This window comes from Ptychodera flava, chromosome 2 (assembly GCF_041260155.1).
Source record: "Ptychodera flava strain L36383 chromosome 2, AS_Pfla_20210202, whole genome shotgun sequence".
Classification (NCBI taxonomy): Eukaryota; Metazoa; Hemichordata; class Enteropneusta; family Ptychoderidae; genus Ptychodera; species Ptychodera flava.
In genome coordinates, this window is record NC_091929.1 from 28,887,717 (window position 1) to 28,902,961 (window position 15,245).

Genomic DNA, 15,245 nt, shown 5'->3' on the forward strand with positions numbered 1-15,245 from the left:
GTCGGACTGCTCTTGACGTTGGTACGACACCTGGGTGATTGGCCGTGACGTACTTCTTATGTATGATAGCTTCATCAAAGATGTAATCTTGTAGTTCATATCGTGCACGTCATGACATTGATGCGTCTTGGAGTGTTTAAGGTAGCAAGCGCCTCGGCGAAAGATAGTCGGACTCTCTCAATTTTACAATTTTTATCCGATCTATCACTTATTGGGGTTCATTTTCAAGCTCTTGGTGCTAGTAAAATTATCACCATTTTGGGTTTTTTTCAAAATCTCCACAAAGTTAACATAAGGATGGCGGCCATTTTGAATTTCAAATATCGGTAAATCTTGGCTAATTTGTTTCTCTAGCACGAAATCCGCACGGTGACCCCTATTGATATTGATAAAGCGTATGGTTGAAAGATTCTTTGAGGAAAGTTTGACAGAAAAGTGTGTCTTTTCAGTTTTGGGGCGCATGCAACCTTAAGCGGCTCCGGGAACGACGTTATTGAAATCTCTCACGCCCAAAGGAAAGCACTCGGTCTCAGATAAAGGTCGTTCAACTTCAGTAAACATACGCAGTAATGTTTGATACGGCATTCGATCAATGGCGTCTTCATGTTTATTGAAGATAAGAAGAAAGCATCTCGAAAGTAAGAGACTTTAACTTACCTCAATTTTTCTTCAAGAATCTTTCAACCATTCACTTTCAAAATCAAGAATTAAAATTCTCAATACCGTTGTGTTGCGCCGTTTGAATTACGTTTTGACGCATACACTATAAATATCAACAAATCTATTTTACCAAAATCTATATTTCCTCAAAATTCCAAAAAAGACCCTGTGCTCTATAAGTTTTACCGTCCAATAAATTTCAATGCCGTAATTTGTTTGCTTCGCTTATGGCATTGTTCTCATATGACGTCATCTAGTATGTATTATGTATGTATGTATGTATGTATGTATGTATGTATGTATGTATGTATGTATGTATGTATGTATGTATGTATGTATGTATGTATGTATGTATGTATGTATGTATGCATGTGTGCATGTGTGTATGCATGTATGTATGTATGTATGTATGTATGTATGTATGTATGTATGTATGTATGTATGTATGTATGTATGTATGTATGTATGTATGTATGTATGTCTGTATGTCTGTCTGTATGTATGTATGTATGTATGTATGTATGTATGTATGTATGTATGTATGTATGTATGTATGTATGTATGTATGTATGTATGTATGTATGTTATGTATGCATGCATGTGTGTATGCATGCATGTATGTATGTATGTATAGTATGTATGTATGTATGTATGTATGTATATGTATGTATGTATGTATGTATGTATGTATGTATGTATGTATGTATGTATGTATGTATGCATGTATGCATGTGTGTATGTGTGTATGTATGTATGTATGTATGTATGTATGTATGTATGTATGTATGTATGTATGTATGTATGTATGTATGTATGTTTGCTTGCTTGCTTGCTTGCTTGCTTGCTTGCTTGCCCGCTGGAAGGACAAGATGTTTTCTCACAATGGTGCCGACCTCAAAGGGGCGCTACCAAACACTGGTAGGCTAGTCTAAATTCAAAATGAGAAAAGTCGTGTTACCCACCGAAAACTTTTACAAAATTGAAGGGTATTCGGTCTGTGTTTGTGTATATTAGCGAGGTACTACATTATCATAGCGTATTGTCTCACATATTCTACATATAAGTTGACCTCTAGCAAACACTGATTTTTCTCACATGGGCTGTGTTGTTCGCAGTACTGCTTTGGTGCGCCACTGAAAGTTTCACATTAAATCAAATCAGTACGTCTTGTTGTTTGTGGGGCCATATTGTATATAACGGAAATTCAGTCGAACAGGGGTGGGTTCGACATATTGTACGACGTCAGCAGGTTATGGTGTGTTCTAATAATCACATAGATTGCTAAATAGATTGCTCGAGTAAATTTCAATACGCTTTACCTCACTACCAGAACAGATCACTACAGCGCACGCGCAGTCGTAACTTGCATTCAGTGGACAATGCTGCTCAGTTGAAGGCCGTAAACATATAAAATAGGAAAACGAACAAACAAGCAGAAATGATCTTGGCACAAAGTGAAATCATTTGTCGGGATAGCAGGCGGGAAATGACTTACTTATAGATGGAAAGTGATTTTTTTCAACTTCCTGTTTACATTATTTATCTACGGCTTCGGGGTGAACACACTATCTCAGCATGAACTGGTCACTTCGAAGATATGCAGAAAAACAACGAAAAAGCCACATCCTTCGACATAATGTTGTGTCACTATATATAACTTGTTTTTCTCTCCTGACCAGCGGGGCAATTTTGGCAACGTCATCCACTTTAAAATGATGTTTATTGACATTCCGATAACACGGGGTCATCACAATCGCGCGGCTCGCTATCCTTATCAGCGCGACCCGGTCAGCGATCACCTGACCAACAAGCTTATCAGGCCTCGGTGCATATAACCTGCAATCTGCCGACTGGGCTCAAATCTATTCACAACAGTGCGGTAGCTGGGGTGAACAAAAATGCGTCTTCTACTGCTCGCCATCGCCATCGTCGGGGCGTATGCCCAGAACGGTAAGTTATAGTCGAATCCAGCGTACCTTCGTCATTAGCGTTAACGGGAAAAAGCGTGTTTGCAAGCAAGAGAAGCGGTACAACTAAACTTACGTTACACAGCGGCAATGGAAGCGAACCAAAAGTGGCATTCGCTGAATTTCAACCGCAAATCAACCAACCGTTTTTGTGTAACTCTTTGATTTGATATTGCGTAGTTTCTTGATTGTTTTCGACTAGAATGAAGCTCTAGTAAAGATGTTCCTCGGTTCCTGTACTTGAACTCATCCCTGATATTATTTTTACTTTCTTATTCTGACTGAGTCATTATTTTACTTTTCAAGCCTGATTTTTTTTTAATTCTCTGAAATGCGATTTTTTTTCAAGTAAGTGCCTTCAAGTTGTTTACTCTGCGTCGTTTAGATTCTTCTACGATGCCTAGTTTTGTCACTGTCCGGACCTTTCTGGTCTCTTTCTCAAAAAAAAAGCTGTACAATTATTATTTGCAATGTTAACTACGCAGCAATGTTGAGATTTTTTTGCATCAGTCCTTGAGTTGTGACCAAGCAGTGTCGCGCTGTTGGAAACATTCACGCGAGCCACTGATTCAGGGTCGCTATCGGCCATCTCGCGGACGGTCGGTAGCGTTCTCCGATAACAAGGGCCACCGTTGTCAACAACTTCACTCTTCGCGGCATCAACCGACGATTGAAGTGGTTATTTCTGCGCAGCATCGCCAAATGAAAATAAAGCTTTGGACCCCAGTGTTTCTTTTGATTTTGTACGACTCCTCAGTGTGAAGCCGGGTGTTGTTGCAAGCTCTCCCGCGACAGTGTGTAAGACCCGAGGATCGCACAACATCGAAGCATCGTACACAGAAGCTTCATCGCTAGACTAACCAGCAATATTTAAGTTGGTGTCTTGTTAACCCAAACGAGATTGAGAGATTACAAGCATTTTGATCACGCAAACATGTTTGAACGGAAGACACACAAATGTGCAGAAGTCGTTTCTTACATAATCAATCATTTCGTTATGTAGGAAGGTCGGCAAAAACACAAACATGTTTATCTATACCAAGACTGGCCGACCAGTCGCTTGGCTATCCTCGGGCGTACGCGGTAGTTCCTTGGTAGCTAAGCGCGTTCATCCCATCATCTACGCGACAGTCTAGTTCTACCAAAGCATATTGCTTCGATTTCGTAATCATCTCATTAGTCTGCAGAATTATAGTTTATTCATTCTATTTAACTTGTTTTGATATTGATGTAACCCACAGACTAGGAGAAGTCTTTTCATTGCTCGAGAGGAAAGACAATTTGTATGAAAAAAGTAGTTGTTATGAAACCTGACATCGACCAATCAGATCAAACCTGACATTGACCAATCAGATCAAACCTGACATCGACCAATCAGATTAAACCAAGGTGATGCATTTTAACAATCATTTCCCTTCTCTTTCTTCGAACTGTGGAGAACACTCCATGACAACCAACAAGACCACGTCAGCTATGGTTTTTGATGTTGTGTTTCCACCTGCATTTTTGGGTTCGTTCGTTGTATCTGAGTGACTTGCCTTTCACGTTCACAGTGAAGTAGCTCTCTCACAGGATTCTTTCGCCGGTTACGTAGATAAAGCGAAATAGCCACGTCCTAAGTTTATGTCAAGCATGTGAATTTGAATAAACTTGAACGATTCACCTCTATGCTATGCTGCGCTGAAGCGATGCCGGTGTTCTCACTAGGCGGTGTCATTCAAAGGGACAATGGTAAAGTTGTTATTTTTGAGGCGAAAAAAAAATCGGATTTCTATGTTCATCACTTTAATGAATGACTCCAGCTAAACTAAACAGTTGTCAATTTGCCAAAAATTCGCTAATTTTATCAGTGTCTCCGGACAAATAGTCGGAAATGACCCCAGTGGATCGCGCGCAATTACGCTGCTCCGGTCAAACAAAACTTTAGAGACCCTCGGATACCGTTCCAGACATTACAAAAAGTGACCATTATCTGGCATACTGCCACGGAATGACTTCCGAAAAGTTGAGTCGCATGGTTGAATGAGGTGAGTCGTTTGACTGATAACATCAGTCTAACGGCAAATTAGAAAACAGCGAAACTTACCAATTGCAAGGTCACAGGGGACAGTGCTGAATGCTCCAAATTTAGATGAGGAATCGTAGAGTTCAAGGTGGTCGTAGTCAAACAAACACTTGAACCTCCGCAAACACCCACAAATTCTTGTTTCTAAAACGACAGGTTTCAAAGCAAACTTTGCGGCGGTAAAAATTCCGTTCTTTCTGATTTGTTTGATATTTTCTATTCGCTTAAATCTGATTGGCTTTCTGGTCTCGATAGAGTTGGAAAAAAATGAAAACATTTTGTTCTTTGAAAAAAAAACGAAATTATTAAAAGTGCGATGGTTTTGTCACGGTGGAGAACAACTATAAAAGTAAATTTCCCGACAGGAGTTGAAAAGCCAAGCCTGTTTTGTGTTCAAACTGTATATGTTGGAAATTCATATATATTTCAAGTTTATCAAAAAAGTATTAAAAAACAAATAACCAGAAAAAATTGAAAATAAGCGTAGATATGTACTGTAAAACTTCATTTCCGAACTTGAAGAAAATTATCCTAAATGTCTAAACGCATCAATACCAAAAGGAACAAAAATACACATAAATTTAAATTTATATATGATTGACAATTTCCAATATCGTTGCTACACCTTTTACAATATTCGATCGTACAGACTTTAAGTAATTTCATCCAGAAGGACAGAGGGCGCAACTCCCGAGGCCATCATCCGGGTTATGACATTTTCTATTCATTTTCATCAATTACTCGATCATATTCCATGAGGGAATCGATATTAAAAAAATTATGCTAGGCCCTAGAACGTGCATAGCTAAAGAGTATCCAATTGTTCGACAACTTCACCTTCTTGTATTCTTGGTCAAGGGCCAAACGGTTTCCCAATATCCATCACATCTGATCAAAGTCTTTTTCTTTCGCTTCTGTTAAAAGTTCTTTTTATAACTTCAACCAGGTCAACGTTTGATAAATTCAGTTCTGGGAGTAGAAGGCGACCGATCAGTAATATACAAAAAAGGGATTCTAACCAGAATCCGATGACCAGATACTGTGATCACAAGAGGGACGAGACTTTGCGAGAAAGTGAAGTTGGAGACAATCTTGACAATACCCCGTCACGATTAAACTAAGATGGTGATGCACAAACTGGCAGTCGCCCCCACCCTTTATATTTGAAGTTATCAATATCAACCCAATAAATCCTCAGATAGTATGTACATTGTAGCGTTGTCTGATATGAATCACAAATGGGTCGCATTTTATGATGGGGTGATCGAAGTGAGGCCGACTCAAAAGTGGCAATTCATCATGGCTGCCGGACAATGCCAGGATGTTTGCTGTCAGTCAATCAGATAAAGAAGAATGTTCAGAGTTTCTGTACAATACTAATAAGTAACTTATCTCTAGACGAAACCAACGGAAGTTATTTGTACCCAATTTCAATCGATGATTACATTTTCTTTATCAGCAGACACACACGTGACCGTTAAACTTAATCAAATTGAGCATAACATTCTCGGACAATCTCGGCAATCGCTCGATTCTTTAGTCTTTTATTTGTCTCTAGTATTAGGGGTAGCAGATACGTCATATAAACCAATCAAACTAAAGCTAGAAAAATTATCGTCTGCGTGCAGGTGAGGGCGCCACCTACGGAGTAATATTGCATGTCACCTCAGATTTCGCACTTCAATTGAAATAGAATACGAGAATAGACGAATTGGACTGGTTTTGCGAAGTTCTGATAACAAGCAAATTATTTGGCATGTACTTTTATATTTACGAAAAACAAACAAACAAATAAATAAAGACTTCACAACGCGAGCTCCGAGTTCACATCAATGTTTATACAGTTTCCGCGGTAAACAAATTATTCTTGTGCATGTATTTATTCAATTTAAGTTTTAAGGTGTATATGCTTAGTTTTGTCCGTGATCGGTTGTATACAGAAATACATCTTTTTCTTCGCTTAAGTTTCTAAACGACAATATTTGTGTCATAACTGCCATGATATTAAAACAATGAATGTCATGTGTTTTGCCCATCCTTGAGTCGTCAAGTTCGGATGACCTTGAACTAACCGAGGCACACTGTAAAGATGGTGACAGCAGAAAACAATTACGCGGACTTCTTGACCCTATTGCTACTTTTTTTCTGTGTTAACTACTTGACCCAGTGGTGGCACAATTGGCCTACACAATGATAGCGGATGTTGTTGAGATAGTGGGAGATATATCACTGTTAACACAGCGACAGGTGAACTGTTTAAGGTCACATCTGACTAATTTATAGGTCTGTGAGCTGGATTTGGCAGCCGACCAGATCAGACCACGCCGAAAGGTCGCACCTCGATTGTCCTTAATTCGCTGACTCTGCAGAACAATGCTGGCATTCCGAAAACAAGTAACTCGGTTGACCTCCTCACCGTATTATATATTGAAACGTGTCACTGCAAAACCGGTCGTAGGCTAATATATCATGAATTATTCATTAGGATCATTTGCATATAGTTGAGGAAGATTTCACGGTCATCATGCAATTACATAAATGAAGTTGTTTTCAGAAATATTAAATTTCACGCAATTAAGCTATGTAAATTTTCGATTTTCGAAAAATCAAGACGGGGAAAACTTTTCTTTCTTCAAAAGCTCTAAAATGAGGCTACCAGAAAGGAACTATAAAAAATTTGATAATACCTGTCCACGAGGAGCATTCGACTCGAAATGTATTCCCGGTAAATCTACCTGGATATATACAAAATATTCAGAATTGCCCGCCAGCAACCTAGCTACCATGGGTCACCGAATGTTGTCGCCTCCAATTGGTTTGTTGCTGTCAAGGGCTCAGCGGTCAGTTACAATTTTCGTTCATGCAAGTTAAGTCAGTTTATGCAAAAGTTATATTCGGTTCACATGAATCACTGAGCAGAAGCTAGCTGCAGCTAATGCAACTTAACATAATGCGTCTTCTCCGTATGTAGCAGTAAATAAAGTAAACAAATATTAATAATTACTCTTTACAATAACGAAAGTTATGATATTTAGTTTAATAATATGAAAGATCTAGCATGTATATCTTTGTCTTTTCTCTTCCAAAGATGGGTATGAATTCCAAGAATGCCCCGACAATGTCCCCGAGGAGCTTATTGCCTTTGGAGCCCAGGAAGGCATAAATGAAATGTACGACAAGGACATACAACCCCTCTACGAACTTGTTCTCTTTGATCTGGAGCAGGGCTACACTCCATTCGAGAGCCACACAGGTAAAGTTTAAGTCTCTCTCTCTCTCTCTCTCTCTCTCTCTCTCTCTCTCTCTCTCTCTCTCTCTCTCTCTCTCTCTCTCTCTCTCTCTCTCTCTCTCTCTCTCTCTCTCGTTTATGAGATATGGTGATTTGTGGTAAGTTAACATACTTTGCAAAGATCAACTGAATAAAATGTATAAACTGTGATTGGTTTTATATTCTAAACGTCTTCTAACCTGTCTGAATGTACGGCATTTTCTGATTAATGGATAATAGCCTGTTCATTTCATTGTTTCTAGTCGGCCTCGTTGCTAACGACAAGGAGCAGCCATTTTCCCAGTTCACGGTCACAGTTGAAAACATCGACGAGAAGTGTTCCCCCGGTGTTCTGAAGGCAACCAACTCTCGCACTCGCGAGATTAAGTCCTGTCCAAACGTCATCGTCAACTCTGACGATCTCAGCGAGACTCATACCAAAGTATCCTTCCGCTGGAAGGCTCCCGAGTGCGGCTGCGTATTGATCAGGTAAAGAGTCACTCGTATGATATTATTGAAAAGTAAAACGGAGATCAAAGTTTAATTTGTATGTATGTATGTATGTATGTATGTATGTATGTATGTATGTATGTATGTATGTATGTATGTATGTATGTGTGTGTGTGTGTGTGTATGTATGTATGTATGTATGTATGTGTGTGTGTATGTATGTATGTATGTATGTATGTATGTATGTATGTATGTATGTTTTTATGTATGTATGTCTTACAATAGATTCGATTGATCTCGTTTCTAGGGCTACACTTTCTTCAGAAGACTTGGAATACTTTTATCTTGAGAACCCCGGGGAATTCCAAGGACCCCTCACTAAAACTGTCTGCCCAGTTGGAACTAGACCTCCAACAGGTAAAGTGAATTTTACGAAAGCGTGTAACGAAACAAACTGTGCTAATAGACTAATTCAGCGAAACAAAAATCATGATTTAAACTGTTGGTAAACATTTGCGTTATTTTCTTCTTTCTTTCCAAAATCCCGATGAGGCAGTGTCATCACACTATTATGTTATGCAGACAGGAAGAGCTTTCTCAAGTTCAACAATTTTTCACTTTGCCCAAAATATCTCACTAAGATACCATGTTGTGCGATATTGAGACACTGTGATTCAAAATTTTACAAATGTCGATCTAATTGACCGTCCGTATACGTGTTTTTGCGATGCATGGGTATTTGAACATTTGAAAAAAGAAAACTATCTTACATTGAATACTGGCTCTGGAAAATGACTTAATTTTGATCATGCAATTTACCTTGTTTGCAGGTGACGAAATGATTGATCTCACAGACGATGATATTGTTACCCTAGAAACTGTCGGTAAGGACACTTTTATCGACCTGCTTTATATAATAGTAGCAATATAGGGCATTTTGTTAGGTAGAATGCGCCTCGGAGACAGATATTCGGACTCTCAAACTTTTACAATTATTTTCTGATATACCACATGTGGGGGTTCATTTTAAAGCTCTTGGTGAAAGAAAGCTTTTCATCGGCTTAGTTTTTCGAAATTCGAAATTTTTTTTTCCCTATAGAGATAACACAGGGATGGCGACTATTTTGAATTTTAAATATCAGCAAATCTTGTGTTATTTGTTTCTCTAATACTAAAATGTGCACGGTGACCCCCGATTTTTATTCTTGATTTTGAAAGAGCACGGTTGAAATATTTCTTGAGGAAAGTTTGAGCAAAAGTTTAAGTCTTTCACTTGACGTAATAAATACAGAAAGCGATATTTTACATGAAGAAGTAGGCCTAAGTGGACCCCCTCGCTTACGGAAAATTTAACGTATACATGAGACAGCTGTGGTGTTCAAAACTGTCAATTTGAAAATCGATGTCACATACCGAGTAGAATATTATCTGATTTCAATCATCAAGATTTCTCCATTCCATATATTTGTTTTATCCAGATGCCATGATGCAGCTGAGCGAAGAGGAACTTGAACTTGTCAAAGAAATTAGTAAGTATCATCAAGACACGCGTGTATTTACAACGTATGAATTCCCCATGTTTCCAGGAAGACATCCTGTATCTCGTTTACATGAAATTTCAGCATGTGTATGTACTTTTTTTTTTTTGCTTAGCCGATACTATCGCCGAAGAAGATTTCGCCGAGATTCCCGTCTTGAAGAAGACATTGAGATGGGTGAGATGGCCATGATGCTCTTCAATGAAGTCTGCTCCCAAGAAAGACAGACAGCCCCTCTGAGCGAGGCTAAGGCACAGAGCAGTACAATCTATCCCTGCTGCAGAGTCAAAGGTTTGTATCTCCCGTACCATTTTGAAGTCGGGGAGCCCTCATGCGACGCAATTTTGATTACACTCTCGAGATTTTGGTCTGCAAATCTTTAAAAAGGCATGTTTATCACATATCCGCGCTTGTGCAGAATAATTCCCTTGTTTATACTGACTATCTTATAAATTTGTGATCTAGTATTAGTAAAAATCGGCAAAAAGCTATGTCTAAACACTGAAATAAGTATAAGATTTACCCCATGGCATCCAGACTCATGACAAAGTAAAGTTTGGGTTATCAACTGACTTGCACTGCATTGGAAAACTACATCTTAGAAGTGATTATAGGCGCCTGGAATTAGCCAATACATAAATGGCTTTAATCAATTAATAACGTAACCTTATGTGCTGTCATTTTCCTTCTATTATAATTTTTCAAGTTCACTACCATTCATCTAGGCCGGGTCTTACACGCTTCCTCAACGTTCCCATATTTCGCACCTTGATAGACTAACAGAATACTGTTACCCATCCCTATCAGACTAGTGTTTTTAGCTGACGAGAACTTCAATAGTGATATGCGGTATGCATTGCGCCTGCGCTATGTAATCCTGATGACTGTCTCAGAGACGATTCCACGGTCATTAATGGAGAATTCGGTGGTACTATACTGTAATTACTGTGGTTCTAATTCAAAACCGTTTGTGGTCAAGCTAGATATATAAATAGGAAAACCTAGTCTTATGAGAATGTGAGACGGAATCTAAAATAATTTAACAACTTTAGAAAAACGAAAGTACAGCATGCAATCGATTTCATTGTTTGCTAATTCTTGGCCTATATGTTGTATTATATCATACCAGTATATTGATGGCGCAAATGCAGCGATCTGATTGGTCGAGACGTGAAAAGGATCGTGTATATTCCCAATATACCATGGTTGGCACACGCGCGAGTTTTCAGCTTGAGCAAAAAGCCTTTTCTGACGTCCAACCCCAGAATTTCAATATACTGTTATGATATAATAGCAATAAATCACACCCAGCGATGGTATACCCCTCGGTTTTGACCAGTTCACTTCATATATGCACTCGCTATCGCTCGTGCATATATGTAGTGAACTGGTCAAAATCTCGTGGTATACCGTCGCTGGGTAGCATCCAAGCGATGGGTGTACGGCGAGGGTTTGACCTGTTCACGAGATATATGCACATGCGATAGTGAGTGCATATATGGCGTGAACTGGTCAAAAGCGGGTGGTATGCCCGTTGCTGACATGGGTTTATTGCATGATATATTTGAACTTCATATTGAAATTCTTACATGAACGTCGAAAAGGAAAGTTTTCTTCTTTAGCCAAGGCCTCGGTGTTTTTCAACTGTGCTATATCCGGAATATAGCATGGATATTTTCAGGTCCGGACCAATCAAATTGTTGTATTTGTGAAATCAATATGCTGATATGATATAATAATCATTATAGGTATTCATCCCTCTCATATGTATATCACGGTAACATTTGATTTCGTCTCTTTCTCAACATGAAGATGAGGAACGCCTGAATTGCTTCCTTACAAGAGAGCACCCGGATGACATGCTTGAATCGATTGCTGACATCCGCCTGGCGATGGTCTGCAGTAGAGTGATCCTTGACGAAGATGACGAAATGACAAGTGAAAACCCAGTGATGGTACGCTGCTGTAACATGGAAAATTCCGAGGATCGCAAGCAGTGTTTCGAAAGGGCGAAGAACAACCATTATGAGAAGGTCTGCCGCGGAGACAACGTCAACCTGTTCTTCACCTTGCAGAGTGCTTTGGAGTCACCAAACGACGACCACATTTGTTGCGCAGAGAGTGATGAAGAGCGCAACAAGTGCTTTGATGAAGCAGAGCGCAAAGAGCTCTTCCCGAGAGAAGAGACCGAAGAGGAGATGATGGACAAAATGGATGGCAGACGCCTGAACAGAGTCTGCAGACGTCTTGAGTCCGATTCCGACCGCCCTTATGGTGGACTAAGACGCCCAAGACGTCCACGACGCATGGAAATCCTGCGCGAATGCTGCGGAAAGCCAGAAGGTGAACGCCGCGAATGCATCCGCAGGAGAGTTGAAGAAAAGATTGACAGAGTTTGCTCAGGAGAGGAAAACGACCTGCTTGATCTTGACGAAGAGTATGATGAAGATGTTAATGCCCTCATGCCAAGAATTGACCGCAGAGACAGGTGCTGCGAGAAGACAGGAGAAGAACGTTACCAGTGCTTCAAGAAGATGAGGTGCCATCGCTTCAAGATGTCTCTTATGGAGAAGATGTCTCCAAGCAGACCCGGTCCTGTTGCTGATATGATTCTTTCTCGTATTGAAGACGGACGCATTGAACGCATCTGTAACAGTATGCAGGATGGCTCTATGGATGTGTTCGACGTCAAGGAGGATCTCCTGGAATGCTGTAAGATGTCCAGTCCGGAACGCACTGAGTGCTTCAAGACAGCTGAGCGTCAACACCTCACCAAGGTCTGCAAAGGCGAGGAAATGCAATACGTTTTCCGAATTGGTCACTTTGGCGAGGAGGTTGAAGAAGAGGACATGGATGATGTGGTCACCATTGACAACCCATGCTGCCAAGAAAATGATGAAGAGCGTGTGCAGTGCTTCGATATCATGGGCCGCATGCACTTGTGGGAGCATAAACCAAGACATCGCCAAATGATGAGACCTCGCCTGTGGAGGCGCCCTGAAGACCTCTTCAATGATGCCCACCGTGAAGTGATCTGCCGTAAAGTCAGTGAAGGACGGGATGAAGAAGTTGAGATGGAACTGGACAACGATGCGATTGAAGACTTCGAACCTATGCCCAGTGAGAGAAGATGGCGTGGAAGAGAGAGAAACGAGGAGACCATGAATGCTATGCAAAGATGTTGTGAGATGGAAGGTGAGGAGAGTCGTCAGTGCATGCTGGAAACACGCAAGTTGAAGAACAATATCTTATGTGATAAGATGACAGAGGAGATGAAAGACACGTCCACCATGCCAGCTTGGAAGCAGGAGTTCATGACATCTAGGCTCGGCTGCTGTGAGAAGACAGGCGAAGAGCGCCACAAGTGTTTCAGTGACATCCCCAACAGGAGACAGATGAAACCAAACCCAAGACAGTTCTGGCAGGATCCTGAAAACAGATTTAACGAAGAGCACCGGACAGAATCTGTGAGAGAATTGTTGAGGATGAAGATGTCTCCCAGATTGAAAGGGAACTCGATGAAGATGTTGCAACAGATAATGAGAAACTCTCCATTGGTATGATGCTGAAAAACTTCAACAAGATGCTGACCTTCTTCTACCAGAAGATGACCAAAGACAACGACCTGATGGACAAGATGACAGAGTGCTGCTTCGTGGATGATGACGATGAAGCACGTGCCTGCTTTGAAGATTCTCGCAAGATGAGAATTGACAACATGTGTGAAATGGTCAACGAAAACAGCGAGGCAGAAGATGACGATGATGTTATGTCAAGACCATCTTTCTGGGTACAGGAGAAGACTCGTTGTTGTGCCATGGAAGGCGAGGGTCGTTACACCTGCATTGACGAGCTTAGACAGCGTGGAATGGAAGACCAGGCATGGATGGACAACCGGGGCTGAGTCGCCCTGGAAGGTGGTGGGGTCAAGGTCGTCCTCAGATGTCAAGACCATACTTCCCTGAAATGGGTTCAAAGATAGGCGAAGAATACCGTATTCCACCAGGCATGGATAAGCCTAAATGGGAAATGGGCAAACCAGGAAGACAAGGTAGACCAGGTAGGAGCAACAGATGAAGGAGGAAAAGTTGGATAGCAGTCAAGAATTTGGCAGAAGACGTGGACCACCGACAAGAGGCGAGGTACGTATATTAGTCCTTTGGACCATCGGTCTAATTGATCCTACCACACTGAACCAAGTGTGAGCCTAGTGTTGTTGATTCTTTGTTTTTGTGATATGATTTTTTATTCGATCGACGTAGAAGGCCTACCAAACACTCGGTACACTGTGGTATTTGCGTATCTATTTCCATTATTTTTTTGTACTATAGTCGATTGTATTTTCAACAAAGTGAATTCTGGATTTCCTGTCGTTTAAGCGTTTTGACAGGTTTGTGAAGCTTGTTACGCGCAACGGCGTTTATCTCATTGTCAAGGTTCGTTCGCTTCTACGCTGTATACTTAGTGTATGTTGACTTTGATTGACTGCAGATGAAAGCATATCCCCTGCTTGTCTGTTTGTCTAGTATTTGTAAAATTTGTTATAAAATTTTAAGAAAACATCCATGGTAGATTAGTATGAAAATCTTCCAGATACAAGTATATGACAAAATACATACAGTGTGCATAGCAAAACCAAATTACTTGCAATAATGAATTTCAAATCACCGTTTAAATAATTTTGGGCGAGTGATACAAAAACAAGAGGAGGACTGTCAAATGGTAGGTCGAGTTGATTTTGTGAAAATCAGACAGTACATATTTTGTCTTTGTGTCAATTTTTCCTATGTGGGTATTCTAGGGAAGGCGTGTGAGGTGGTTTCTATTGGCCAATGACGACTTTCTGGTCATAATTTCTCACTCATTTGGTGTCACATGCGAAAAAAACCACGGTTTCTTTTGAATATATTTTTTGCAACCTTGCGAGTCTCATATCTTTCTTGACCACAAAATATATCAAAGGGCTGTTTATGCAAGTCGATGCCATACTTGGTTTTCGCATCTGAGCGTACTCTCACCATTCACATTAACTCTGTGGCACATTGTTGCATTTAGAAGTCGGTTCGTATATGGCAGCTCCAATTACGGAATAATTACAAATTACTTCGAATTGATATACACGTGTTCCAAAGACCTCCGGGTCCCATGTCTTGAAAGGTTGAAGCTAATTTCAACGATATTCCTCTTTACAACGATATCCCCAATGTTATTGATTAAACAGCGTTACATTCATGTAATACACAACAAGAGTGTTTCTACTGAAAAGCCGACGTCCCTGATATGTTCTTACAAAGCAG

General features: G+C 40.3%; 2 protein-coding genes across 2 annotated transcripts in view; both read left to right on the forward strand.

Moving 5' to 3' along the window:
* The first annotated feature begins 2,446 nt into the window (after positions 1-2,446).
* Positions 2,447-8,486, forward strand: LOC139118570 (uncharacterized). The gene is made up of 3 exons (XM_070681939.1): positions 2,447-2,610; positions 7,781-7,945; positions 8,224-8,486. Exons 1-3 carry the CDS (start codon positions 2,559-2,561, stop codon positions 8,451-8,453), a joined length of 447 nt encoding a protein of 148 aa, XP_070538040.1. The 5' UTR covers positions 2,447-2,558; the 3' UTR covers positions 8,454-8,486.
* Positions 8,487-8,717: 231 nt separating this feature from the next.
* The window catches only part of LOC139118528 (trichohyalin-like), an 8,088-nt gene continuing 1,560 nt past the window's right edge, over positions 8,718-15,245 (forward strand). Inside the window, exons 1-5 of the mRNA XM_070681874.1 lie at positions 8,718-8,827; positions 9,241-9,294; positions 9,889-9,939; positions 10,064-10,239; positions 11,761-14,090. Of these exons, the coding sequence (XP_070537975.1) occupies positions 10,122-10,239; positions 11,761-13,511 (1,869 nt within the window). The 5' untranslated portion in view covers positions 8,718-8,827; positions 9,241-9,294; positions 9,889-9,939; positions 10,064-10,121 and the 3' untranslated portion in view covers positions 13,512-14,090. The remainder of the gene's footprint in view (positions 8,828-9,240; positions 9,295-9,888; positions 9,940-10,063; positions 10,240-11,760; positions 14,091-15,245) is intronic.